A 25,423-nucleotide genomic window follows, 5' to 3' on the forward strand; every position below is an offset into this window, starting at 1 on the left:
AAAGTTCACTGGAGCCCTTCCAGTTCCTCTAATGCGCGCCTGCTCTGCCATATGGCTCCGAGCTGCTTGGGGAAGCAGCACTCCCTGCTCGGGTGGGAAGCACAGCCCAGGCTCCCTGCTGGGGGCTGCCTTGGAGCTGGTTTGGAGGCAGAGCAGGGCTCTTTGCACCGTGACGGGGAAATAGAATAAATATTAGAGCAGGAGTGTGCTCACCTAGGATAAATGCTGGATCAGGAGCTAGGAAATGCTTGGATTCCAGCTCTGGCTGCAGGAATAACTCACTTTGTAGCTTGGGGCAAGTTACGTTATCCCACAGCAGGAATGTTTCTCATTAAAATTATAATTTGTATAGATGAGTGGATGCAATGTCAAAGTTATTCCCGATGCAAAGTTACATCCCCATAGGTCTGAGAGGATCCAGGTTCCATTATGATCTGGGTTTGTTTCTGTCAAATTCCCCTGTGAAATTCAAGCCCCACTGCTTGCCAGCCCAGCAGTGCCTTCCTGCTGCAGACTGGGGTATTTCAGTGGCTCCAGGATTCCCAGGTAGTGTTTGCATTATTGATAGGCATGGCTACAAGCAGGCTGCTTCCACGGGGCAGAGCTTCCATCCACCTGCTTGCTATTACCCCGTTGCCTGGAGATCACAAACAGCCTGGCCTGGAGATGTGTGGCTGCAGAACAAGTGTTCCCAGTATGAAGCAGTACTCAGTCAGTCAGCCTGCTCCTGCTGCCACCAAAAAAGGCCCTCCAGCTGCTGCAGGCATGCCCAAGGGGTAAGTCATCTCTTTGTTGTGGCATCTGGGTGATCTGCCATTTGTGTTGGAACTCATCATCTGGGTGTGTTTGTCTCTATCACATGCTCTGTAATTAGTTTTCAGCAATTCAGCACAAGGTAAGCAGGTTTTAGGTTTTGATTGAAAGCAGGGGGGTGATTCTCACAAATGTGAGTCCTGCTGGAAATAAAAGCTATGTGTCTGCTCCAAACTGAGAGCGTTGGTGAGGAGGGGATGGCAGACCCCTCTCCACTTTCCTGGGAATGAGCATAAAACTAAGAAACCTCTGGGGCCTCTTTCATGTTCATGAAGAAATTACATGAAGTGTGTTGCAATGTCCCTCACTTAAAATTAATAATCAGCTTTAGTTACAACTCCAGGCTACTCTCTCAGGTGAGGGATTAGAAGCTGTGTGATGTTCTTGTGCTTCTTGTAGAGGCCATTTTCCTTTCCACTGTGCAGGAAAGACACTGTCCCTTGGGAAGCCCTGAGTTCCTGGGTGATTAAATAAAACAGAAATGAGCAAGCTCATTCATGGAGAAACTCAATACCCAACACAATTTACCAAGTGATAATTGTGCCTCTCTGCTTTCTCACCACCAGCGTACCCATTGCCAAGCAGCTGGCATCAATAAAAGGTAAGGGGAGCCCTTCACTGCCCCTTTGGGGTTCAGGTCATTCACAGCCCACGTGCAGAAAGTTCTGGCAGTGTCACAGGGCTTGCAGAGGTTGTGCAGATCCTCAGCTGGTGCAAGTCAGGAGGGTCTCATGGGTCCCTGTGCTGTCACATCTCGTCCTGTGTTTGCCTTTTCATAAAAAAATCACAGCATAAATCATCTGTGTAAGCCCTGCTGGCAGAGCTTTTGAGCATCAGTATTTCAGAGTCATGCACAAGGGTGGGATGGATCCAGCCCAGATCCCAAGCTTGCCATAATGCTGAGGTGCAGCACTGGTGCAGCACAGGGATGCTCCCAAAGGGGCCCTGTTTTCCCTGGTGCAGGTCTCTGGGGCTCCAAATGCATCCTGGAGATGGCCACCATGGCCTGTCCCTGTGGTGTGGCAGGTCCCTGCTGGATGCCCAGGGTCAGGACAGGCCAGGTGGGTCCCAAGCCCCGTGCTGTGCCACAGCCCTGGCTCTGAGGGAAAGCTCCCTTCAGGGTGTGATTGCATGGGATATGAGGCATGGTGCTGGCCCATTCCAAATAAAATCTGGGCCACATCCTCTGTGGGTATAAACAGTTTCAGTCTCATTAACTTTAATGAAACTACACAGGTTTCCACCCACCCTGGATGGTTTTAACAGATTCCTTTCAATTATATCTCAAAAGCCTTTTTTTTTTTTTTTTTTTGGATAAACTTTTCCTCCCTCCAGCTCTAAGAAAAGGCTCAGACCTTGAAAAGGCTTTTGCTACAGCAGCTTTGGTGTATAACAACCATGCTGACCCTGAGAGCAAGCTCAGCAAGTCTGAAACCAAGAGCTTACTGCAATCCCAGTTCTGGCACTTCATCCAGGTGAGGGGATCTGCTGGCTGGGTGGCGCTGGGACAGCCCTGGGCACTCTGGGTGCAGGAATGGCAGCTCAGGCTCTCTCCTGCAGCTTGGCCAGCATCAGGCAGTCCATGGGGTCATCCCAAGGGAGACTTGAGGCGTTTGGGACAAACAAATTCTGTGACTGAGTTGCTTTACGTTGAGCCTGTGTCTAACACAGGGCCAAAGGAGGAGCACAGCAACAAACCACAGCTGATTGCTGCTTGAATTTGTTTAAAGAAAACAGGGCAATTGCAAAAAAAAACCAAAACAACAAAAAAAAACACCAACCAACCAACTAAATTGAAACCCTTGGAAGATAACAAGAAGCTGGTTTTAGGAAGAGAAGAAACTCATGGTATTTAATGAGGTGTTTGGTGGCTTGCCAGAGCACTGAGGCCAGCCCTGTTCTGCAGAGCCATGTTCTGTGTTCTCTGCTGTCACTGGTGGGGTTCCTGGGAGAAAGGGGCAGAAAGGTGTGGTGAAAAACCATCACAGCAGCACTTGTGGCTGTGAACTTCCCACAGGGGTTTATTTTCCCTCTGTAAATTAAAAAACAAACAAACAAACAAAAAAACACCAAAAAAACAAACAAAAAAACCCCACGAAAATAAAAAATTATCAAGTGGTAGGAAAAGTTATATTGGACTAATAAAAAAGAGTTCAAATAAGTAAATGAGAGAGGTAATACCTTTCCTTCCCAAAATGACAAGATCACATGACCGGTTGGGGAGGGCAAATTGGCACCAAATTAGAAATGAGGCACCTTATTGAAAAAGAATTGAAAATATTACTGGAAGCAATTAAGCTTGGGATCCTGAGATGGTTTGGAAATTAAGCTAAAAAATGACCCTGGAACTCTAGCAAGGATTTTTCGTTAGGAAATATAAATAATAGATATGTTACAGAATTCTAATAATCCATTCCAACAAGAATGCCCAAGAGGACCAGGAGTAGCAGTATTAAAGTTATGCCTGTAAAATCAACAGTTTCTGAGACCTTCACAATATGTATTTGTACATATTTGAATATTCAATTTAAGAGGGTTGGTTGTTTCCTCCTCCCAGTTTTATCAGGACACAGGGCTCCCTTTTTTATCTAACAGTTACCAGCTGTATCATCATCATTGGCAGATTTTCAGTCATAAATTAGGTGTCTTTTAGACATAAAGATATATGCTGGATTCTGATGGAAACTTTGAGGACTGGTTGTTCTCCTTTCTGACTACAATAATATTTCTGTTTGAATTTCTCTTGAAAAACTAATATGAATGTTGACATAACAACCTGAATGGGAAAATAAAAAATACATTAATATTTACATAAGTAGATGTCTTTCTTTTTTTAGTGATGCAATAAAAAAGGAATTTCATGCTCTTTTTTTTTTTTTTTTTTCATTTAAAATCCTCCATAGGGCCAAGAAAACAAACCAAAATACCAGGAAATAATTTCTTCCTTGGATGAGGAATCAGAGAACAAAATTAATTTTGAAGACTTCATGATCTTGTTAGTCAGTCTCACTCTAATGTCTGACCTGCTGCAGGAGATCAAAAATGTGAAAACCACAAAATGATCTGTGATTTTAAAGAAGAAATGGCCTGGTAGCATATGAGGAAAGCATAAGTGAGGTACACACAGAGTGCCTGGATACCCTGTGCTGGTCCCTTTTAAATGGAATAAAGTTGTGTCCAAGCCTGGCTGAACTTACTCCTCTCTTGAGACACTCCATGAAGTTGGTGCTCAGGGATTTGTGTCCCTTCCATTTGTGCTTTGCAGAGTGGGTGACTGGCTCCTGCTGGGGGCAAGAGCAGGTAATCAGCTGGGGGCAGCCCCCAGCCCAGTTCAATGCCAGGAAAGGCAGCCCAGGCTCTCCATCCTCTCCCTGTGGTGGTGTGGGACATGATGGAGACACAGCTGCCAAAATGTGCAACTCCCCTGGAATCAGGGCTGCCCAGCTCCCTGGGCTCTCCCATCCACCCCAGGGACTGTCACCCCTGAGCTTGGGTCACCAGTGATGGGTTTCACAATGGGCAATGACCACAAAAGCTGTTCCTGTCTTAGGTAAAGGTTGATTTTAGTCTGAGAGGTTTCCACCCCACCATTAACCCTGCTGAAGGGAGCATTTGTTTACTTTTATTTCCTCCTCCAGCTGCTTTCTTCATTTACAGATCACAATGGAAGGAATTTCAAGTCCAGCATTTGCAGGGCATCCCTGGCAGCGCTGTGCTTGTATGACCAGGGGAGTGACCCAAACATGGCAGCCTGCTGAATCTGCTGTGCCATGAAAATGTGAAAAGCAGAAACCACATAAGAGGTGATCCAGACCAGGGATGGTGGGAAAAAAGGGTGGCCGATAAATTGGTTGTTTTGGAACTGAGTGATATTGGTTAGGGCCAGAGCCTAAGCATTAAATGCTCATCATCCTAATAGTTGGTTTGATTCCTACCTACAAAGTCCTGGCTCAGAGCCAATATTTATCCTACTGTGACATCCCTTCAGGACACAAAAAGCAGTCTCATACCCCAGGAACAGAACAGCCCCTGCAAGGATTTAATAAGAATCTACCAAGATGAATGAGCCAGCAAAACGCTGGAGCCTTTTAATTTTTTTTTTTCCTTGGCTAGAAAGGGGAAGACAAGAATGATTTATCTTTGGTGGATAAATTTTTAACAGGAAGGGATCAAACCCTCTAGTGTTAAAAGAGGGAAATTAATGCCTGCTGAGTAATGAGATTTAACTCTTTGACATAAAAAGGCTCTTAGTGTTTTCAGGGGCTAAGATGATGTTTTGTGATGGATTTTGATGTGAAGGAAAGACTACAATAGAAGACCCACAGCCAATTGTTTGGAGAAGGAATGTCTCTGTGCAGTGTGGGCTGGAGCTGAAAGAAGAAATGCAGATGGATGTGGTGGGGTTTGAAATGAAGCTCAGCAGGTAAGGTGCTGGGTTTGGACCTCAGCCAGGACAGGCCTGGTCTGGAGGCTAAACATTCATTGGTCCTACTACAAATAAAACCCAGATTAGCAAAGCCCCTGCTGTGATGGTGGCTGCAAGAACAGGCAGCATCCAGCCTGTGGCAAGAATGAAAAAGCCAGGATGCAGTGTTTCTGTCTGTTCTGTCTGTCTGTCTGCCCAGGGAGCATCCCCCTGCTGTCCCAGTGCTGGGAGGGTGCCTGCTCCCATGGGTGCCCACTCAGCCTCCCAGGGTGGGATCACCCACCTTGCTATCACAGTTTAACACTGATACTCTGTCCCTGGTGTTACTCAGTCACTTTCCCTGTCCCCCTGTTTTTTGGCCAGGTAGATTTGTGAAAGCCTGAAATATCAGCTGATGCTCCTTTTCTGGGGTAGGAAGCTGCTCTGAATGTGAGTGCCTGGGCAGGTTTCCCATTACTCAGGAATGAAAACACAGCACAGCCTTGAAGAGATTGTTTGGGAGCCACTGGTGATGCTGGAAGCATAAATTTGCTAATATCCCTATGTCACCAAAAAAAAAGAAAAAAACCAAAAAGACTGAAAGGAAAAAATATTGTGAAGCCAATTAAGAAAAAGTTCTTTGAAATTGCTAAGGCTCTAACAGAGTTTTTGTTGTTGCTGAAATGTTTCTAGATCTTGCATAACTTGAATTAATGACTTAAGAGCCTTTTATCAGCCTTATTCACTCTGTCATCTCATCATGTGCAAACCCTTTTTATCCCAATTTGGTGTGTTGTGAGCAACATCCTGAGTCCCTGGCTTGGATCAAAAGCCCCTTGTGCTAAGCACAGTGAAAATTCAAAATAAGAAGCAATTCCTGAACAACTCAATAGCAAAGATATTCAAATGGTAGGGAAGGAATCAGAGGCACAGGAAAAGCAAGTGAGCAGAGGTAGCAGAGCTGGATTCCAGCCTGCACTGGGCTCCTCGCAGAGGCTGAGGCACTGGGACATTTTCTGCAAGAGTTTCTGAACAAGGTGAATGAGGCTTGATCTGCATCAGCCCTTGAAAGTCCCACCTGATGCTCGAAAGCAGGAGGAAATGCTTGGAGCAGCCCCAGCATCTTCCTCCAGTTAGGAGGAGGCAGAAAGTTAGGAGGAGGCAGAAATTTGCACCATGACTGTGGAAGATGCTCTTTTATTAACTCAGTGTGTTTGTGCCCTGAGCACTCCCAGCTGCTGGCTTTGAAGCTGATCTGGTGCAGACAGCATGTCTGGCTGCATCCTCAGGGAGCAGGCTCTGAGCTTGCTCAAATGCTGCTGTTGTGCTTTGTTTTGTTCCTCGCTTGCTCCTGTTGGAAGCACAGAGAGTTCAGCATTGATTTCTCAGAGCAGAGCCCAGCAAGGGCCGAGGAGCTGAGCAGCAGCTGAGCTGATGGAATCCTCAGGTTCCTCTGCCTCAGCAAGTGGGAGCATCATGGCAGAGTCTGATAGCCCAGAAGTGAAGGTGGTGTGAAGAGCAGCCAGCCAGGACCTGACCTCTGTGTGCTGGGGGTTGTGTTGGGATTTGTGCCATTGGGATTTGGCATCCAAACTGATGGATGCCACGTCTCTGCTTGAGTTTGGAAAATGAAGCTGGGCAGGTATTCTTACAGCAGGGACAAGCAGAAAGATCTACAACCCAGACCTGATACCCTTCCTCCTCCTCCAGTGGTTGCCCAGACAGCCTTCCCACTATTTCTCTGATTTGTTTTCCCAGGAGTATGAGATCTGTTTGCTTTGGCACCTGGGACTGTTGGAGGAAGTCTGTGTACAGATGCTGACCCATTTGCTGGTGAATTTTTCTTGATCCAGTTGTTCTTCCTCCATCCCACATAATGCCCTTTTGAGGTTTGTCTGAAGAAAACCTGCACTAGCAGACACAATCAGTTAAGCATTAAATGACAGCTTTTTTCTCTGAAGCTGGCAGGAGCAAAAACCACACTGGGTATGGAATATCCACAGGTAAATTCCCTTTTTTGTTGGGGCACTGTGTCTGGTGTCATGGCATCCCTGGGTTTATACACCACTACGTGGATTGTATAGTGTTTTGCCTAATTAATTAATGAAACCAAATTGCAAAATTGCTTTCTTATTAAACTGATCTCACTGCAGAAATAAGGCTGATTACTTCCCTGACAAATTTTAATTAGGCAGCTACAACAAACTGTAATAAAGAGTACAAATTAAAACCAGATCTTACTAGATGTGGCTTTATCAAATGCTGTGTTAGTACCAGGCAACATACACAATGATTAAACTATACAGAAAAAATTCATTTTTTCCTCTTGTGGTAAAAAACTATCTTCTTTCTAGGGGAAGAAGCATTTATATAAAAATGTCACATTAATAACCAACACATCAGTAACTGTTTATTGGTAGTTGCTTTCCAACAACAGCTCTTGCACATTCTGCAAGACTCAAACATTAAGGCACTCTTTATTTCTGCTCTAATTTTATACTTGTAGTACACATGACCCAAGGTGACTGCAAAGCCTCTGAGGACAGGAAAGGCTTTATTACCTGCACATTTACTCCTCAATTTGTCATTCCTCTTTTAGCTCTTTAGGGCTTGGATCCAGCTCAGCTGAAACCAGAACACAATTTGATAAGGATTTGCATAAGAATTGTAAGCAGAGGCCCACACAAATTAAGCATTAATTAATGAGCACCTAAAGCCTTCTGCTGAATGCAGCCTGAGGCCAAGCAATGCTGGGAGTGCTCAAGTACATGTGAAGGAAAGAGTGGGTAAGCACAGCAAATTAAAGAGAAACGCTTAATTCTTCTCTAATACCCGTTCCAGTCCTTGAGATGCAGAAGAATTGCAGATTTCTTATCCCTATTAGAGGATGACAAAGGTCAAAAGGAAAGCTCTTCCTCAGGGAGCTGAATTCATCCAGCAGCTCCCAGGCTGTGTTGTGTGCAGGATGCTGGAGCAGCAGTGGTGCTGAGCTGCCCCCAGCCTGGGCAGTGTGTGGGTGCAAAGCGGGGCTGGGGGTGTTGGGGTGGGAGTTTGGGGTCTGCTCATGACCTGGACAAGCAGGCAGTGCCCAGGGCTGCAGTAGGGGCAAGTTTGTGCTGCCTGGTGCAGGGTCTGGGATGGGAGTGAAGAGACTACTGAGGTGACAGGACAGTGAACTTTGGATTTGAAAAATGGCTATGAGGGACTGGAGACTTTTGAAATCTCAAGTGACCTTTTCCTTATGTTGTTGATGCATACATCTAACACAGGACTCCTGAGGAAACTGGCTTGTAGCTCTCGTAGGCGGCAGCCAAGCTCTGGACACATCTGCTGCCCCCATCCCACCTGTTATAACCAGAGCCTTCCCAGGACAACATTTTGACTCTGGTTCTCTCCCTTTTTTCTAGCCCTGAGAAATGTTTAGCAGTTCTCTCTCAGGTGTTTAACTGGCAGCTCTCAGCTGCTACATATTTCAAATCAGCTCAGGAGTTCTGATAAAAGGAAAACACCCTTTTTTTACAGAGCTCTTGGGAGAGAGGTCAGGGTGGTGGCCTTCCCAGGCTGAGCAGATGGAGAGCTGTTTTGCCCTGCCTTACAGGTATGTGAAACACCTCATTGCTCTAGATATCTGTTAATAGAACATAAAATAAATGCTGGTATTAAATGGAGATGGAAGGTTGTTGGTGTCCATGACCTAGTGCAGTTGTGTAGCTGTTTTGAGCACAGAACTTCATCCTGCTATCCTTAGGTCCAGGAAGATTTTTGTATTTTTTTTTGTGTATGTTGACTGGTACTAACACTGCATTTGATAAAGCCACATCTAGTAAGATGTTTTTAATTTGAAAAAAAAAAGAAAAAAGCAGCAAGAGCTTAGGAAAGGCAGGACTGTCCCCTTGAGCTGGAGGCCACTTGATCTGTCTGTGTGCTGTGCTGCAACCTGGGAGCATCTTGCTGTTGGCAATTGTTCCATAACAAGATTCCTGGCTAGATGTGTGCATCCTGGTGGGCACCAGGAGCTTACAGGGACCAAGAGCTGCCCTGAGATCGATTGGAGCTTGCAGGCAGTTTGTCAATGTAATGGAGGGAGCTTGAACTGTAGATAATAAGCAAATGGATTGAAACTGTTGTGTCCTGACTGCTGCAGCCCCCCGGGTGTCTGTAACCACTGGAGAGTGAACGCTGCCCTCGGGGCCCTCTGGAGCTGTGGTGGCTCTCCCTGAGTGCTGAGGCTGCCCCGGGGGGGAATGAGAGGCTTTGGCTTCCCAGGCCCTTGGTTTGTTCTGAAGGAATGTATTTCACTTGTTGCTAAGATGCTTCTGCTGGTGTTCTCCTATGGAGCCCCACAAGCTGCTGTGCTGCCTCCCTGCACATCTGCCCTGGAGCCTGGTGCCCAGGGAAAGGTGGCACAAAATGGGGTGGGGTAATAAATTATGTAGACCTGTGTTTGTATATAAAATATATTGATTTAAAATGTGTATTATATATTTTGACTTATCTATACACAACCTATAATATATGTGTAATATGTACAATATATAACCACTAAGATACACGTGCTACATATAAACTATCTTTATGTACATATAAACACATGAAACCTCTTAAAATATCTCTATGTGATTATAAACACATGAAACCTCTTCCAGTTTTCACTGTTCTGACTTTATCTCGCCTAAAAACTTCATTTTGCTTCTGAATGACTTTCTAGGCTACTTGTGACTGCACTGAGCAGTACAAATCACTTGATACATTCCTCTTCTGTTGAAAAACTGGGGCTTATTCCTAGTCTTGTGGGGTTTGGGGTTTTTTATCCCTCTATTTATTAATGCATTAAAAGATCCTCCTTCTCATCCTGTGACATCCTAGCAGCTTTAAGTGCCTTGGAGAGGGGCTTTGTTAAAAGCCCTTTGGCATTAAAGCGCTGCTGAGTGGAGTAGGCAATCATTCTGCTGGTGTGACAGAGCCGTCCTCTGCCAGGAGACATCCTGGGCCCTCCCTGCTGCTGCTGCCTCTGACAAAGCTTTTCCTCAGCTTGCAGTGTTGGTCTCCTAACCTTTAGTAAGCTCTCTCTTAAGCCTCATCTCACAGTTGTCACTTCTCTTGTCTCTGGTATTGATGCTAATGAGAGCAGGGTTGTTACCCACCACAGGCAGCTGTGGCTGGGATCTGTAGTGGAAGATCCTTGAAAAATAGGGTTTTTTTTTTCTTTTTTTAATATCTGTGAGCTGAGGACTACTTTACTGCCAGTGAGACTGTAAAGAGTACAAAGCCAGTCTTATTCATAACTTAATATTTCTATTCTCTCCTTTCTTGCTAGAACCCAATGGGTGCCAAATATTTCATGAGGGTTTGGGACTTTCCTGACACAATCACTTTTTTTGTTTCCTTTTCCCTTTTTTTTTTTTCCTTTTCCCTTTTTTTTTTTTCCTTTTCCCTTTTTTTTTTCTTTTCCCGTTTTTTTGTCCTTTTCCCTTTTTTTTGTCCTTTTCCCTTTTTTTTGTCCTTTTCCCTTTTTTTTGTCCTTTTCCCTTTTTTTTGCTTCCTTTTCCCTTTTTTTTGCTTCCTTTTCCCTTTTTTTTGCTTCCTTTTCCCTTTTTTTGCTTCCTTTTTCCTTTTTTTTGCTTCCTTTTTCCCTTTTTTGCTTCCTTTTTCCCTTTTTTGCTTCCTTTTTTTTTTTCCTTTTCCTCTTTCTTTTCCCTTTTTCCTTTTTTTTTTTTTCTTTTTTTTTTTCCCCGTTTTTTTTCCCGTTTTTTTTTTTTTTTCCCCCGTTTTTTCTTTCCGGTTTTTTTTTTCCCCCGTTTTTTTTTCCCGGTTTTTTTCCCCCCGTTTTTTTTTTTTCCCCTTTCCCTCTTTTTTTCCTTTTCCTCTTTTTTCCCTTTTCTCCATCACAAGCTCCTCCAGTGTAATCCAGCCCGTTATTTTGGAGGGAGGGGGGCCGTGATGACAGCAGAGCCCTGCTGCTTTGCCATTTCGCCTGTGATGCGCTGCTGTGCCCTGCCTGCCTCTCGCTGGAGGTAATTACCGTGTGAAGCCATCAGCTCCTGCTCCAGACACACCCACACCTCCTCCCCCAGCTGCAGGAGGCAGCAGCCAAGTGCTCAGCTCCAAACCCTGTATTTCAATTATTCATTAGCTAATGGTTCCCCGGGGAGCTGAGGGAGGCTGGGACTGTGAGGAGCCTGTCTGGAAATAGAGTTCAGAGACACAAAGGGTTCGTCTTGGCAAGAACAGATGTCCTGGAGATGCCCGGTGTGAACCTCATTTAAAGGAGGTGCCCTGGTCCTGTGGCCAGTGACTGTCCCCTTGTCCTCAGCACTGGAGAGGGCACACCTCAAATCCTGGCTCAGTTTTGGGCTCCTCACTACAAGAAGGACATTGTGGGGCTGGAGAGTGTTCAGAGAAGGGATGGAGCTGGGGAAGGGTCTGGAGCATAAATTTGATGAGGAGAAGCTGGGGGGGCTCAGCTGGACAAAAGGAGGCTCAGGGAGGATCTTCTGGCTCTCTACAACTCCCTGAAAGGAAGCTCAGACAGATGGGGTCAGTCTCTTGTCCCAGGTAACAAGTGACAGGACAAGAGGAAACAGCCTGAAAGTTGCTCCAGAGGAGGTTTAGACTGATTATTGGGAAATATTTCCTCACTGGAAGGATGGTCAGGCATTGGAACAGGATGCCCAGGGCAGTGGTGGAGTTTCCACTCCTGACAGTGTCCAAATAATATGTAAATGTGGCACTTAGGGACATAATTTTATGGTGAACATAGCTGTGTTGGGCTAGAGGTTGGATTCAATTAGGGTAGAGATCTCTTCCAACCTAAAATATTCCATGGCTTCCCACACACAGACTGTCCCAGAGACTCTTGAGTGCAGCACCACAGGGTAGAGATGCTATTGGTTGAAGTATCCAAAACAAAAGTGTGGGGAATATTTAACAAGCTTTTTTTTTTGTTTCCCCCAGCAAGTTTTCTTTGCTTTACTGCAGGGCTCTTAATTTGATGAATTAATGTGAGAAGTGCTAATGTACCAGCAAAGACAGCAGGCAAAGATCTGTCTGCTGATCCCAGACATGACTGATTTCAGCTGTGCTGCTGAGCGTGGGATGTGCTGATGCCACTGAAAACTGCCATAAAGATAACAGCAGTGTGTGTGCAGCCTCACAGGAAGGTGTTTGTAGCTTTTCACTTCTCCTCTCCCTCCTGGATGAGACTTGGGCAGTTATCGTTGAGAAATAAGTGCAGGATGCTGGAACTCTGCTCTTTAGTGCACGGGACAGAGGTGCCCAGGCTGTAAATGGTGACACTCAAACCTCCCTTCCAGAGGGTTTCTTTTAAAGCTGTGGAGGATGAGCCCCATCCTGGAGCCTGCTGCAGGCTGTGATTCTCCTGCACTGGCTGCCCAGGAACATCTTTCCAACACCAGCTTTGATTGCCTGAGGAAAGAAGGTCTCAGCTCCAACACCTGCAATTCAGCCCCAGAGAGATCTGGATCTGAAGACAAGTCATGCTCCTGTTACTGTGTTTGAGAGCCAGGTTAAAGTGTCCAAAGGGGAGACACTGCCTTGTTCCTGATGTATTTGAGCAGGCAGCTCACTGCCCCAGGATTTCCACACATACCTAATTTTACAAAATCTATTTAAAGGGCATGTAGTGATAGGACAAGGGGAATGGCTTTAAACTGAAATAGTAGGTTTAGAATATTAGGAATAAGTTCTTTCCTGTGAGGGTGATGAAGTGCTGGCACAGGCTGCCCAGAGATGTGGATGTCCCACCCCTGAAAGTGTTTAAGAGCAGGTTGGATGGGGCTTGGAGCAATGTGATTTTGTGGCCAGTGTCCCTGCCCATGGCAGGAGGGCTGGAACAAGATGACCTTTAATGTCCTTTCCAACCCAAACCACTCAGTGATAGAAATAGGGATCTGTTGTTGGGTTCCTACAGTGTTTCCAGAAGCAGCTCTCGCCTGGTCACTGTGCTCAGTGATGTCTTGGTTCTTTCACAGCATAAAATAACAATCAAGGTTTGCACATGGAAAAACACCTTTACAGCTTCCTGCCTGGTTGAACTTGCCCACAGCAGTTTCTCAAATGATGCGTATTGAAATAGAACCACCTTGAAATGCCTGTGTCTCAAGAGACCTCCAAGCAGAGAGGACAAGATTGTTCTGTTGCTTTTTTGAAAGATAAATGACCTGACTGCAAGTGACAGTCTGCTCACGTGATGTGTTTAGTCATTTGGCATGAAGCAGAATATCTAAACCATTAAGGTGTGTGGGCTCTGCAGTGCATAAATAAGTTACAAATTAGGGATTCTAAGTGGCTGCTTGCCCCTTGCATGCAGTGCTCCAAGTGATTACTGCTCTCTTTGTCTAATCAGAGTTCCTCGGCTCAGAGCAGGTTTCTAATTTAAACACTCAAGTACAACATTTCACTAAATTAAATCATTGCAGAAATCTGTGTCTCATGCACAGCAGATTCTACCCCCACCTTATATATGACTTTTTCCCTTGACTCTGTAGCACATTTTCCTCTGAAGGGTAAATGATTCCTGATATAAATATGAATAACCTTGGCTTTGCAATATTGTATCCTCAAGAAACTCAGGTAAGATGTCTTCTAGAAAATGCTGAAAGCAGCTTACAACATAAAGCACATGTGCAGATATTGTAGCAAACATTGCTCCAAAAAGGAGCCTCCTCTGAGTAAATGTCCCTTTATGTAAACAGCTGGCAGGCAAAGCAGTGAAAGTGGTCATCAACACAGGGATTTCCCCTACAGCCCTAACAGCATGTGCATCTTTCCTGCTCTGCCCTGGCTCTCAGCTCTTGGCAGCCCTGCCTGCAGGGTTCAATGCAGACTTTAAGCCTGTCTGATGAAAAAACCACCATGCTGCAGCTGGCTGTGATCCAAACTGGAGAAAGCTTTGATTCCCTATTTAGTCTTGGAGAGATACTTCAGGTGTCCAGGGCTGAGAGAGCTTATAAATGTTAATTCCTGTGCTTGACCCAATGAAAGGGAGAGTGTGCTGTGCTTGCTAAATGGTAACACCCAGCAAAAGGTGCATCCTGGGGCTGAGGGATGCAAACAGAGCATCCTGTGAGTAGAGGGAGAGGATATGGCAAAGTATGTGCAGGGGGAGAAGATTGCCCTTGCCTGCAGTGATTTAACTTGGAGCCTGACATAACTGTGTGCTTGGGCTGGAACTCACTAGCAGTGCCTTTGTAGGGTTTCTTTTTTCCCCTGCCAGAGGCAGAGACATCTCAATTGGCTGTAGAGCAGCTGCTGCACTGGGCAATGAGCACATTACTGCACAGCTGATGCAGCTTGGCTCAATTTGCTGAGCTTGGAGCTGTGGCCATCAATAGATGCCTGAGATAGCACAGCATCCCTGGGAATGGGAATGCTGCAGCCAGCAGATACCCTCCCCATGTGGGGATTATTGGTTACTGGGCTTATCCTACAAGGGTAGTGAAGCAGGCTTTTATATGCATGAAAATATTCAGGTTTTTAAAGGTCTGTGAAATTGTGGCTTAAAAAGGATTCTTGGGGGAGGATTATGGCAGTTTACACTTCCTGGGGCCTTGTGTGAAAGGGGCCAGCCCTGTGCTTTGCTCATGGAGGGGCTCTCATTGCCTTTTCTGAATCAGTTCTGGCTTTTATGGAGCTCAGCCACTTATCTTGGGAAGAGTTCTGTCTTCTGCTCTGTGTTTTTGGCCCGGTTTTCCTGCGGAGAGTGATGCTGTCTTGTCTTTTGGCCAGCATGGGGATGGTGGTTGTGCAAAACCTCTCTGTGCCTGCCCAGCCCTGAAGGACCAGCAGGGAGAGGTTTGTGTACAGAGGAGCTGAGCTTTCCTCTGGCTGTGACAGGAGAGTTCCAGGGCACCTGTGCCAGGATACACCCATATTTCGAGTGTAGTTCATTGCAGAGCAGGGACAGGGCTGGTTTTATCGATGGCTTGATAATCTTTCTGCCTGTTCTGTAACCCCCTGTGCACAAAGCTGGGGAAACACCTCCAGTGTGCACACCCTGGGCAGGGAGCAGCATCATCACATCACACCAGGCTCAGGGAGAGGTGCCAAACTCCAGCCAGGTGGGAGCAGCAACGGGGGCTGAGCTGACCCAGTCAGGTGATGAGCTGCAAATTACATCTTTCTCAATAAGCAGATAATTTACAAAGCATTTTCAGGGTTGTTTAGTTTAGTTTAGGTTTGGTTTTTTGTTTTGTTTTTTTTTTTTTAATCTAAGTGAACAACTCATCACTTCTGGATGTGTCTGCTTCAGACAAGGGACTGCTCACAGATCATTGACTGGAATTGTTCCTGCCTTCTGGTTTTGATCTAAACCATGCGCTGATGAATGAGAGAAATATTTTTAAGGACAAGAGGATGGTGGGTGCCATATTTCTGGTGTAAACTGAATAAGGAGGCATGTGCTAAAACTCACGGCAATTTTGTGAGCATCTCTCAGAAATGCCAATCTCTCCTTGGCATGTGAATAATCCCTAATAATGAATAAAGCTGTTGATATACCAAAACAAATGTGAGGGAAGAGTTTGCCAAAGGAGCAGATGCTGTGTTGCATCCCCATTGTATGGTTAAAACTCCCAGAAAATAATTATCCCCAAACATTTTGCTTTTCTATTAACTGAGAATTCACAGAGTTGTCTCATTCTGCAAAATTTCAGTTCCTCAGAAGAAGCAGAGATGACTAGAAGTAAGGCAATAATTTCTGTCTGTGAAATGAAAAAGTTCTGAAGCGTTTTTTTGGTTGGTTAGTTTTTTTCAGCAGAAGAAAACAAACCTTTCTTACTTTAGATTCTTTTAATCATTAAGTACATTTCTTTTGAAGCCTAGATTTTTTTCTTTTAATTTTTCCTTCACTTTTCCCAGTTAGGCCACTATACCCCCCCTACAACATTATTATAGGAGATACTTGCATTCTAGTGCAAAATTACCCTAAGAGAGACTCCACAGAATCTTTCCTGTTCTTGTTGCTGGGATCAGAAGGTGAAACCCCTCCAGGTGTGTTGTTTAGAAACAAATCAACCTTTGCAGTGTGCTGGCTGTGCCCAACTGTTCCTGTGAGCTCAGCCATGGTTTAACCCCCAAAAACTGCCATCCTCCCATGGGAAGCACCACCAGTGATGCTGTAAACTCCTTGGGCAGAGTGTAACCAGCTGTGCTCACATGGGGCTGCTGTTCTAGCTTGGCAATATTTTTATTTTTGCTTTGCCATGGAATAGAATAAAAGGAATAAAAAACCTCCCATGACAGATGATTGTGTGTGTGAAGTCTTACAGGAAATAACTGCTCCTCGTTCAGCCTGGAGAAAAGGAGGCTCAGGGGAAATTTTATTCTCTCCAAAACTCTCTGTCTGAAAGGAGGCTGTGGACAGATGGGGGTCAGCCTCTTGTCTTGGGTGAAAAGTGGCTGGTCAAGAGGAAACAGCCTCAAGTTATACCAGGGAGCTTTAGGGTGGGTATTAGGAAATGTTCCTTCACCAAAAGAGTTGGAGTGTGGGAACAGGATCCCTGGGGAAGTGATGGAGTCATCATCCCTGGAGGAATCTAAAAGGCACATAGACATGGCACTCAGGGACATGGTTTGGTGCTGGGCTTGGCAGTGCTGAGTTAATGGTTGGACTTGATGATTTTAGGAGGTTTTTCACCCTGAATTACTCTATGATTTTTGCCATGGCTGGTATATTTGCACGGCTGCTTTGCAAGCCTGTGTTGGTCAGTCTCTATGCCAGTGCTGTCTCCACTTTACACACAAATACTGCAGCCCATGGGCAGAGGTTTCAGTGGGCAGACACAGAGCAGCATTCAGTGCAGTGGGGTGGTTGAGATGTCTGGGTTGGCCCCATCCAAGCATGGCCAACCTGGCTGTTCTGGGCTCTGAGTCTGCAGCTTTCATGGTGCCTGGTATGTCATGGGAGGGCAGGGATTGTTCTGCAAGTGCTATGGAAGATGTGGGGAGCACCTGCAGCCCCTGGCTGTGCTGCCCTGGTCAGCCCCAGGGCTGCTCTTTGAGCTCACACTTGCTGTTTCTCAGACACTGAATTGCACCCATGGGCTTGGCAAGAGCTGTGTGGGTTTTAACCCTGATAACACAAATGAAATTAGCACGGTTGATAGGCTCATTATCCAGTCCTGGTCCTTTTATTATATTTTGCTCTCTAAATGAGAGGTAGGACTCTGCCATGTTGCACATTTTTTTTTATCCAAAATAAATGACCAATAACTCATCCCTAATTGCAGTGAGCACACAGGAGTACCACACACATTTCCAACCACTCTGAATCCACAGTGCAGAGCTGCTCCAGTCCCCACATAGCAGATTAGCTGGGAGCTCTGGAGGTCTGTCCCACCAGTCCCACTGATGGATGCAATTGCCTTTTACAGGGAGGGCTCACAAAGTGGCTGCTCATCAGTGTTCCCTTCAATGTCAGTTGTAACCTGTCAGGCACTGAAATAAAACAAGCTGTTGGCACTGCAATGTGTATTTATGTCACCTTCTGTGCACATCGTGGGTCCTATAGGCCACAGGAATCCACATAATCAATTTAGTCACTGCAAAAAGCTGCAATTTGCAGGAGTGACATGGCCAAATTATTAAAACTCCCTAGAGGGGCACTGCCCACCATCTAGACAGCCAGACACCTGCAGATTTCACCCTTTAGCTGTCAAAATGTTGCAGGTAGAGCCCAGGGCTGTGGCATTCAAATAGTTCAAACATCTCTTTTAGCAGTATGAAATCCAGTGTGTTAAATGATTTTTCTCAGGACTTTAAACATGGAGGGAAATGGTATAAACATCTTTAGCCAGAGATGCTATAGGGAACTTGAACCCCCTATTTGACACACAGGAATCTGTTTGCCATCATTTTAAACACAAAGGTCCCATGTGGAGGCAGAGGTGCTGCAGGGCTCCAGCTGCCAGCAGTGCTTTGTGGTGGGGCAAATGTCCCAGTTTGGACTGGACAGGAGGGGCTGAAGTCACAGCTCCAGCGTTTTGCTGGTGGAGGAAGACGGGGAGGAATTGCAGGTAGAGGAGCTGCTCTGTGATGGCAATACCTCAAGGTGCCTTCCACAATGTGTTGTGACCACCACCTCTCTGGTAAAGGCCAGCAAAGCAGGTGTGAGAGTCCCTGCTCATTGCTGGAACTTCTGAAATTTAGAGTTGTGTGTGTGTTTGTTTTCTCAGCCTGTTAAATGGACTCAATAGCTTTGCTGTTGCATGATCCTAAAATAAAACTGCATTCCCTCAACCTTTAAAATGCTTGTCTTAACTTGTCCTGGGACTCTGGGAAGTTCTCCTTTCTGGCCACAGCAAGAGGGGCTCCCCAGACTCTGCTTCCTCTGGTGCAGATGTGCTGCACTGAGCAGCTCTCAGACAGATGTTGTATCTAAAACATTGAGGTGACAAAACGTGACCAGTTTGTGCATATTTGGGGAAGCTCTTCCATTCCCCTGCTCTGTAGTTTGATTTTAAAGGATTGGCACAGTTCAGAATCTCCCAAAAGAAAAACAATCCTGATTTGCAGTTCCTCCTAATTCACAATCCTTCCACACAGCTATCATTTGCTCAGGAAAACCAGATAGTAAAATGACTGTGGCTGCCTGCCTCAGAGTGAGTGATTAGGAGAATGTAACTGAGCTGTAGCAGAAAAGCTGAACAAGGATCCCCAAGTCTGATGGCAGAGGAGTTGCTGGTTGTTCATAGGAACTTCTTTATCTGAGATTAATGACAGGAGGTTAGTGGCATCTTGCTCGAGACCCTTTTTTGGCTCTGGGACACTTGCCAAAGTTTAGACTCCTATTCTGAGTGTTGACAGGCGGAGAGAGCACTTCAAAATGTGTTATGGACATAATTAGTTACTGTTATCACAGTTTTCTTAATTAGAATATCATAAAAAGGGGAAGTGTGATGATTTGCACGAGGAAGATTGGAAGAGCAGCAATTCTAAAGGCTGGAGAATGAATACCAGGGAGGAATATAAACGTTATCTGCCTCTGGGATGAGGGATGCTGCTCACCTGGGACTTTCAGAGGTGCTCTCAGTATTGACTGAACGTTTTCTTTTTTCCATGAACTTTTCACTAACTCAGCCAAACTGCAGGAGCCTTTGTTCAGCAATTACCCATCCATCTCCTGCAGGATGGCTCACCTGCTGCTACCAGGATCCTGGCAATGCTGATAACTTGCAAATGTTAAAAGGAAGCCTTACTTTTGAAAATACTTCTTCCTTAAGCTACATTTTTCTTGCTGTTTCTAGACAACAGAATCCAAGACATTGAATTTATTCATTCTCATAATTGTGGGGAGAAATTATAGCTCTTTTTTAAAGAGAATGCCAGCAGCTAAAGAAACCCAGTTATCACTGTCTTGCCTGGCAGTTCCTTATCAGGGCTGTGCCTCACTTCCCAGCCTTCACAAAGGCAAGGCCCCAGCTCTCCCAGAGCACAACTTGGGAAGAACTGGCTGCTCCCATCCTCCGCACCTGGCTGAGGGCTGCTTCTCCAAGCTGTTTTCTCTATCCCCTTGCTGGTGATGGATTCAGAGTGAGATGTTTGCAGGCCTGGCTTTTTCTGCCATGCTGAGGTTGGCTTTGCTGTTGCAGGGAGGAGCATTGCATGCCCTCAGTTATTTCTTTGGGGTTATGGATCTAAGGCTTGCAATGAAATTTCCCCAAACTGCCACAAACCCAAGAGCTGTTTCTGAACAAGCTGGACTTGGAGTAGGCGCTTTGGAGGAGTAGGGGCCCCAATGCTCTTGCCTGAGCTATGCCTCCCCTGCACCTCCCTGCCCTGCCACAGAGAAGCACAGGCAGGCTGTAACTCACAGCCAATAAACCTATTTCTTCTGTTGCATTAATTCTTTGTCTCCAGGGAACAGCCCACACACTGATCCCAGCTGGGTGTGTCAGTGGCCTGTGCTGCACCTCAGTCAGCTCTGCAGGTGCCCTGAGTCCTGGAACTGTCCCTCTGCCCCTTGTTCCTCAGGAGGAGCCCCTAGCAATGACAGGGAGCACTGTACAATGACAAACACACCTTGCACAGAGCCATGGCACCAGGATTCATTGGGATAAATTAATCCTCTTCCTCTTCCCTTGACAAGTCGTTTCTGGTGCGACTGAACTTAAAATACCTAAATGAAATTCAGTGTGACTTTTTCCCCCCCATAAGGTAATGACTGAATCATGGTTTCCCTGGAGGCAAACCCCATTCTTTTCCCTGATGGTTTTCCTTGTGCACAGGGCTGCACAAACCCTCTGCTCTCTGCCTGCATCCGCCCCCTCCGGCGCTGTGCACGCTCACGCTCACACAGGCACTTGTTGCATGAGGAATGATGGCTCTGGGAGCCAGGAGGTGTCTGCATCCATCAGGGGTAGCTGAAACTACTGCTACAAGTGCTCTCTGGGTTTAAATTCTGAGAAGGAGAGGGGGAAGTGCTGGTTTGGGGGAAGCGCAGGTTGCCAGACGCAAAACCCCAAAAGCATCGCATTTGCAGGGATGTTCTCAAGGGAGGCTGAAGTTCAGGCTGGGTCACAAAATAATTACAACAAGGTATAATGATGGAAAGTGTCCTCTTGGGACTCCTCTGGTTCTTCAGGATTGGCTCCAGGGAAACAGTGCCCCACCCTGAATGAGTGATGGACTTGGTGTGCCTTGGTGGCAGAGGATGCTGCACCAAGTGCACAGGACACCAGAATTATTTCATTGTTTCTGCCCTAATCTCACCCCTCCAGTGGGAGATGAGCATGGGAGCAGGCTGGTTCCCAATGGCATCTTTCACTCCAACAGAACACACAGCTGATGGGATGGGGAATGAGCAAATTTCTTCTTTTCTTTTTGTTTGTACTTTCCCAGCAATAAGGTGAGCCCAGAGGTGCTGTGGTGCTTTTTGAGACAGCTTGGCATAAATCTGTGAAGGATTAGTATTGTTCAAGCCTTCTCCCAGGGAAATGTCCCCTTTTGCCTTCTGTGCTGGGTGTTCTTCAGGTGTGCACAGCTGGCACCCAAATTCCTGCAGCTCTGGCCCAGGGCTGATTTGGGATCAGGTGCTCTTGGTGTTGGTGCTCCAGGCAGCCCCTGAGCCTGTTGTGCCTTGGCTCCCCCAGGAAAGAATGGAAAATCAGGGTGGGTTAAAAATTCAACAAACTTTGCACATTCATAGGGAAGGGACTGCAATTTTTGCATTTAACACTCTGTTAGATCTAATGGAAAGCTGGTATTTTTCTGTAGGTGTGAAATTAACCTTTCAATAAAACTAAAAGCTATCTTGAGTCTTTTCAGGATGAAGTTTAAAATAGAGCAATTATGAAACTTGCTGAAAGACTGCCAAGTTTTCTTGTTGAAAACTGCTGCAAATGAATTATGTCTCCCTTGTGATTTACAGTACGGTGTGAAGGAACTATAGTTTGTATTTAAATCTGTTTCCATTAAAGACTATTTGCAGCTCACAGAAATGATTTTTCTTTTTTTTGGACAAAATTGTCAAACTCTATCAGATAAAATTCCTTTCAATGCTCAGTGCTACAAATTGCTAAACATGGCATTGTTTATGAGTTCCATGTGTAGTAATTGTATGCCTTGAAAGAATATTTTCTTTCTGAGCGAGGACAGCTGACACTAAACAAATTAGCTCAATTTCTTGTTGAGAGTGCTGGAGGCAAGAGGGGATGAAGGGGGATTTTCTGGCCTTAAATCCCAGCAACACTGGGATTCTCCATGCTATGCTTCCTTATCCTCATTTAGGTTAAAAAAGAGAAGCTGAAGCCGTGTAGGTTTAGCACTCCCACATGACCAGGCACTCGTGGTGCCAGTGTAGGGAATGATGTTTGCCAGTGGGATTGTTACAGGATACTGCAGAAACTCATTGAGTCAGCAACCATTCTGGAAATGCAGCCAGCTTTGCATCCTACTCCTAGAAACAAGGGATTGAACACCAATTCAACTCACTGCTGTCTTTTCCTCAGTAGCATTCACTGCAGACAGCAAAGAAGAAATTCCTGGGCATGTGGAGCTTGGGGATGATGACTGGTCACAGGAACACAGCTGTAGTGTCTGTGGTGGAAGCTGCTCCTTTGGCCAGCTTTCTTGGAAATTGAATTTTTTGTGAAATGCAGCTGATGGGTGTGAAGGATAGGAAAATCAGATGGATCTGCAAAATGGGATTTTTCAAAAAAGGAGTTAACATAAAAAATATTCCTGTGTGGAAAGACCTCATGTCACATTTCAGATACCATAATTTCATATACATTGACACCTGCAGCTTCAGTTGCATTCTCATAAATTCACTCCTCAGTGACCTTGAAAGCTTGATAAAGCAAACCAGACCTCCAGTTCTAGGTGCTTGTTAAAAATATATTCCATATAATGACAAGGTAATTCTATGAGGTTGATTCTATGAGGTATTCATATCTGAGATTAAAAACAAAAGAGCATTTGTGTTTGGGGTTTTTTAAACTCTGAAAACAGTATGTTAGAGGCAATAATCAATCTCCTGCTCAAAGCCACCCCCCTTCCCCAGGTATCTCACCTCCTTTCCCTGCTGCAGCCATGTACCCAAACCCTGTAGCACCAACTGCTTTGTGCATTATCCACTTTGCTTCCACCCATGTGTGGGCTTGGGTCAGGCTGGACTCCACCATAAACCAGGAAGGTTTTTTGCCAACAAGGCACTTGGGCAGAGTTTTACTTCCCAGATGGTGTTCCCAGCCTTTATTTTGCTTAAGATCCTTGATGGACTGCTCTCTGGCACAGAATGAGCTACATCTGGGGACCTGTCCTGGGAAAGACACAAGCAAATTATTTGCAGTCACCCCTGAGCCCATGCATGTAATCAAAAAGAAACCATTAACCTGTCAGAGTAACTGATACACTTGCATCTCCATAATTATCCTCCATAAATGTCTGTCAGCTGTACAAGGCTTATATTTTGCCATCCATCCCCATAGGAGACTGCTTGCCTGGCTTGTGGGGGTGGGCTTGGTGCTGGCCATGGCTCCAGCAAGGTGATGCTCATTTACATCCCTGGAAACCTGCTCTGATACATGTAATAGCTAGCAGGTAATTGATTTCTTGGTAAAATATGCCTGAGTGTCATGATTCTTGAAAAACACAGCAAATCAGCTTCTAAAAGTGATGAATCACACTTGTGACTGCATTTATGTCAGTCTTGCATCAACCTAGTGGTGAAATTTGCTGGCTGCAGGTTCAGCTGTTCTGGCACTGAAGTCAGCACTGATTTAGATGGCTTAAATTATTAAAATTATTTAAATGATGCTGTGTCTCACTCTGCTGTCCCAGAGCTGTCTGTGCAGCCCCACGAAGGGCCAGCTCCAGAAAACACAGAGGACCTGATTAATTGTTAATAGAGTCTGAATGGAGTGAATCAGGCACAGGTACTGAGGGTGGGCAGGACTCCCAAAAGAGCAGGAAAGGGACTTTTGTCATGGCTGTGCTGTGTGTTGAGTCAGATGACAGAAGGTGAGTCACTAACAGTGCAGAATTAAAGGCTGGAGTGCAGTGCTCACCATCAGGGCTCCAGCTCACAGCTGTGGGCTCCTGGGGACTCAGCTTGACAGTCACCATTGTGCTGTGTAGGAGCACTGGGAATTTTGGTGTATTTTTAGCATGCAGAAAATCACTAAAGGCTATAGAGGAGAGAAAACTGAATTTTATTTTTTTTTTCTTAAGGGAAAAAGTGCTTTTTGTTCCCTCATGCAAATACTCTGCAGGAACTTGAGCAGAGGGAACACTCCCTTCTCCATGGGTGCTCAGGTGGGGAGGGCTCTGCCCTAGTGGATAACTCTGGGAAATTATTTGCTCTGCTGTCTGAGCTCCACTGCACTTTCAACCATGTTTATAAGTTGTCAAAAGGCTGCAACAGATACTGATATCTTGCCAAAGCTATTCTTGGAAAATGAGCTATACCTGGGCTTGTGCTATAAACAGCAGCAAGAGTCCATCAAGAACTCCTCAGTACAATAAATATTGAAAGCTCTGCCACACCAACAGTCATGGGTTTGAACTTGTCCTGGTTTATGGTGCACTGCCAGTAGCAGGGGGAGGGTTTGGCTGCCACTTGATAATTGAGAGCTCCCCTGTAACACTTCTGCCTTCAGTTCTTTTCCTGCAGTCTTGTCAGAATGGCCAAATTAACTCAAAATAGGGCAAAGGTTTTGTGTGTCCACTTTGCCTAAATATTTTGCTATGTGGGCATCCACAGCTTCTCTGGGTAACCTGTTTAGTGTGTCACTACCCTTATAGTAAAAACCTTTTTCTCTTTATATCTAATCTAAGGTGCAAGAGGGAAATATTTTCGATGTTTTTCTAAAATTGCCAGATTCTTCCAAGCTACTAATCTTGGAAGCTGATAAAAGAGCTGAAAAATCCCATTTCCTATTTCATGATCTAACACTAACAGCACAAGAGGCATAATTTTCACAGAGGCTTCCAAAGCTTTAAGCTTTTTGTTGTCAAGAGAGCAATATTTCCTTCAGCACACCTCCTCTTTCCAAGGTCCTTCAAAGCTTCTACATGAAAAGCTTTGCTCAACAGAACACAGCTGAGAGGTTTCAACCAGCTCTCATTTTGGACAAATAAGTGAAAACAACTCACTTTTCCCTGTAGAAGAGACTTTGATATCAGCTTACCTGCTACTGCTGGCAAGCCTTTCTGCTTTTGAGTTACCTGAGAGTATCTTGAGTTACTTGTGGCTGCCTCATCCCTGCAATTGCTCATGTCCAGGCTGGATGGGACTTGGAGCACCTGGTGTAGTGAAAGGTGTGCCTGCCTAGGGCAGGGAGACGGAAACTGGATGAGTTTTAGGATCCCTTTCCACCCAAACCATCCTGTGATTGTATGGTGAGTGGTGCCTGCCTGGGTTGTGCTGTGTGAAATGGAGCTCCAGAGAGGTTTAGGGCTTGTGCAAAGCCCTTCACACCCTCCACTTGCACTGCTTGTTATTATTTCCTGCTCCCACCACTGGATCCTGTTTAGATGCACACATCTGATAGAGATAAAAGTTCTGCTGATTAAATTATGTTTCTGTAAAGTGGAGAAGAGAGTGTACAGTGTAAAAATATCTAAATTTCCCATCAAAATAGGGATAAAATTGCACGTGTGAAACCTACTGATGTAGATGGCCTGCCCCAGCTCCACAGCAGCAATAAGAGGCCATTTAAGGAATTTCACAAGATTTTTGAAGGT

General features: G+C 45.4%; 1 protein-coding gene across 1 annotated transcript; it reads left to right on the top strand.

The window, feature by feature from the left end:
• The first annotated feature begins 570 nt into the window (after positions 1-570).
• Positions 571-3,995, top strand: SNTN (sentan, cilia apical structure protein). The gene is made up of 4 exons (XM_058813127.1): positions 571-776; positions 1,380-1,414; positions 2,149-2,288; positions 3,717-3,995. Exons 1-4 carry the CDS (start codon positions 571-573, stop codon positions 3,873-3,875), a joined length of 540 nt encoding a protein of 179 aa, XP_058669110.1. The 3' UTR covers positions 3,876-3,995.
• The last annotated feature ends 21,428 nt before the right edge of the window (positions 3,996-25,423 follow it).

The sequence above is a fragment of the Ammospiza caudacuta genome, chromosome 12 (assembly GCF_027887145.1).
Source record: "Ammospiza caudacuta isolate bAmmCau1 chromosome 12, bAmmCau1.pri, whole genome shotgun sequence".
NCBI classification, from domain to species: Eukaryota; Metazoa; Chordata; class Aves; order Passeriformes; family Passerellidae; genus Ammospiza; species Ammospiza caudacuta.

Coding starts and splice junctions, on each gene's coding strand:
- SNTN (XM_058813127.1), top strand. CDS start 571: ATGGCTACAAGCAGGCTGCTTCCACGGGGCAGAGCTTCCATCCACCTG. Junction 777..1,379: donor GCTGCAGGCATGCCCAAGGG/GTAAGTCATCTC, acceptor TCTCACCACCAG/CGTACCCATTGCCAAGCAGC. Junction 1,415..2,148: donor GCAGCTGGCATCAATAAAAG/GTAAGGGGAGCC, acceptor TCCTCCCTCCAG/CTCTAAGAAAAGGCTCAGAC.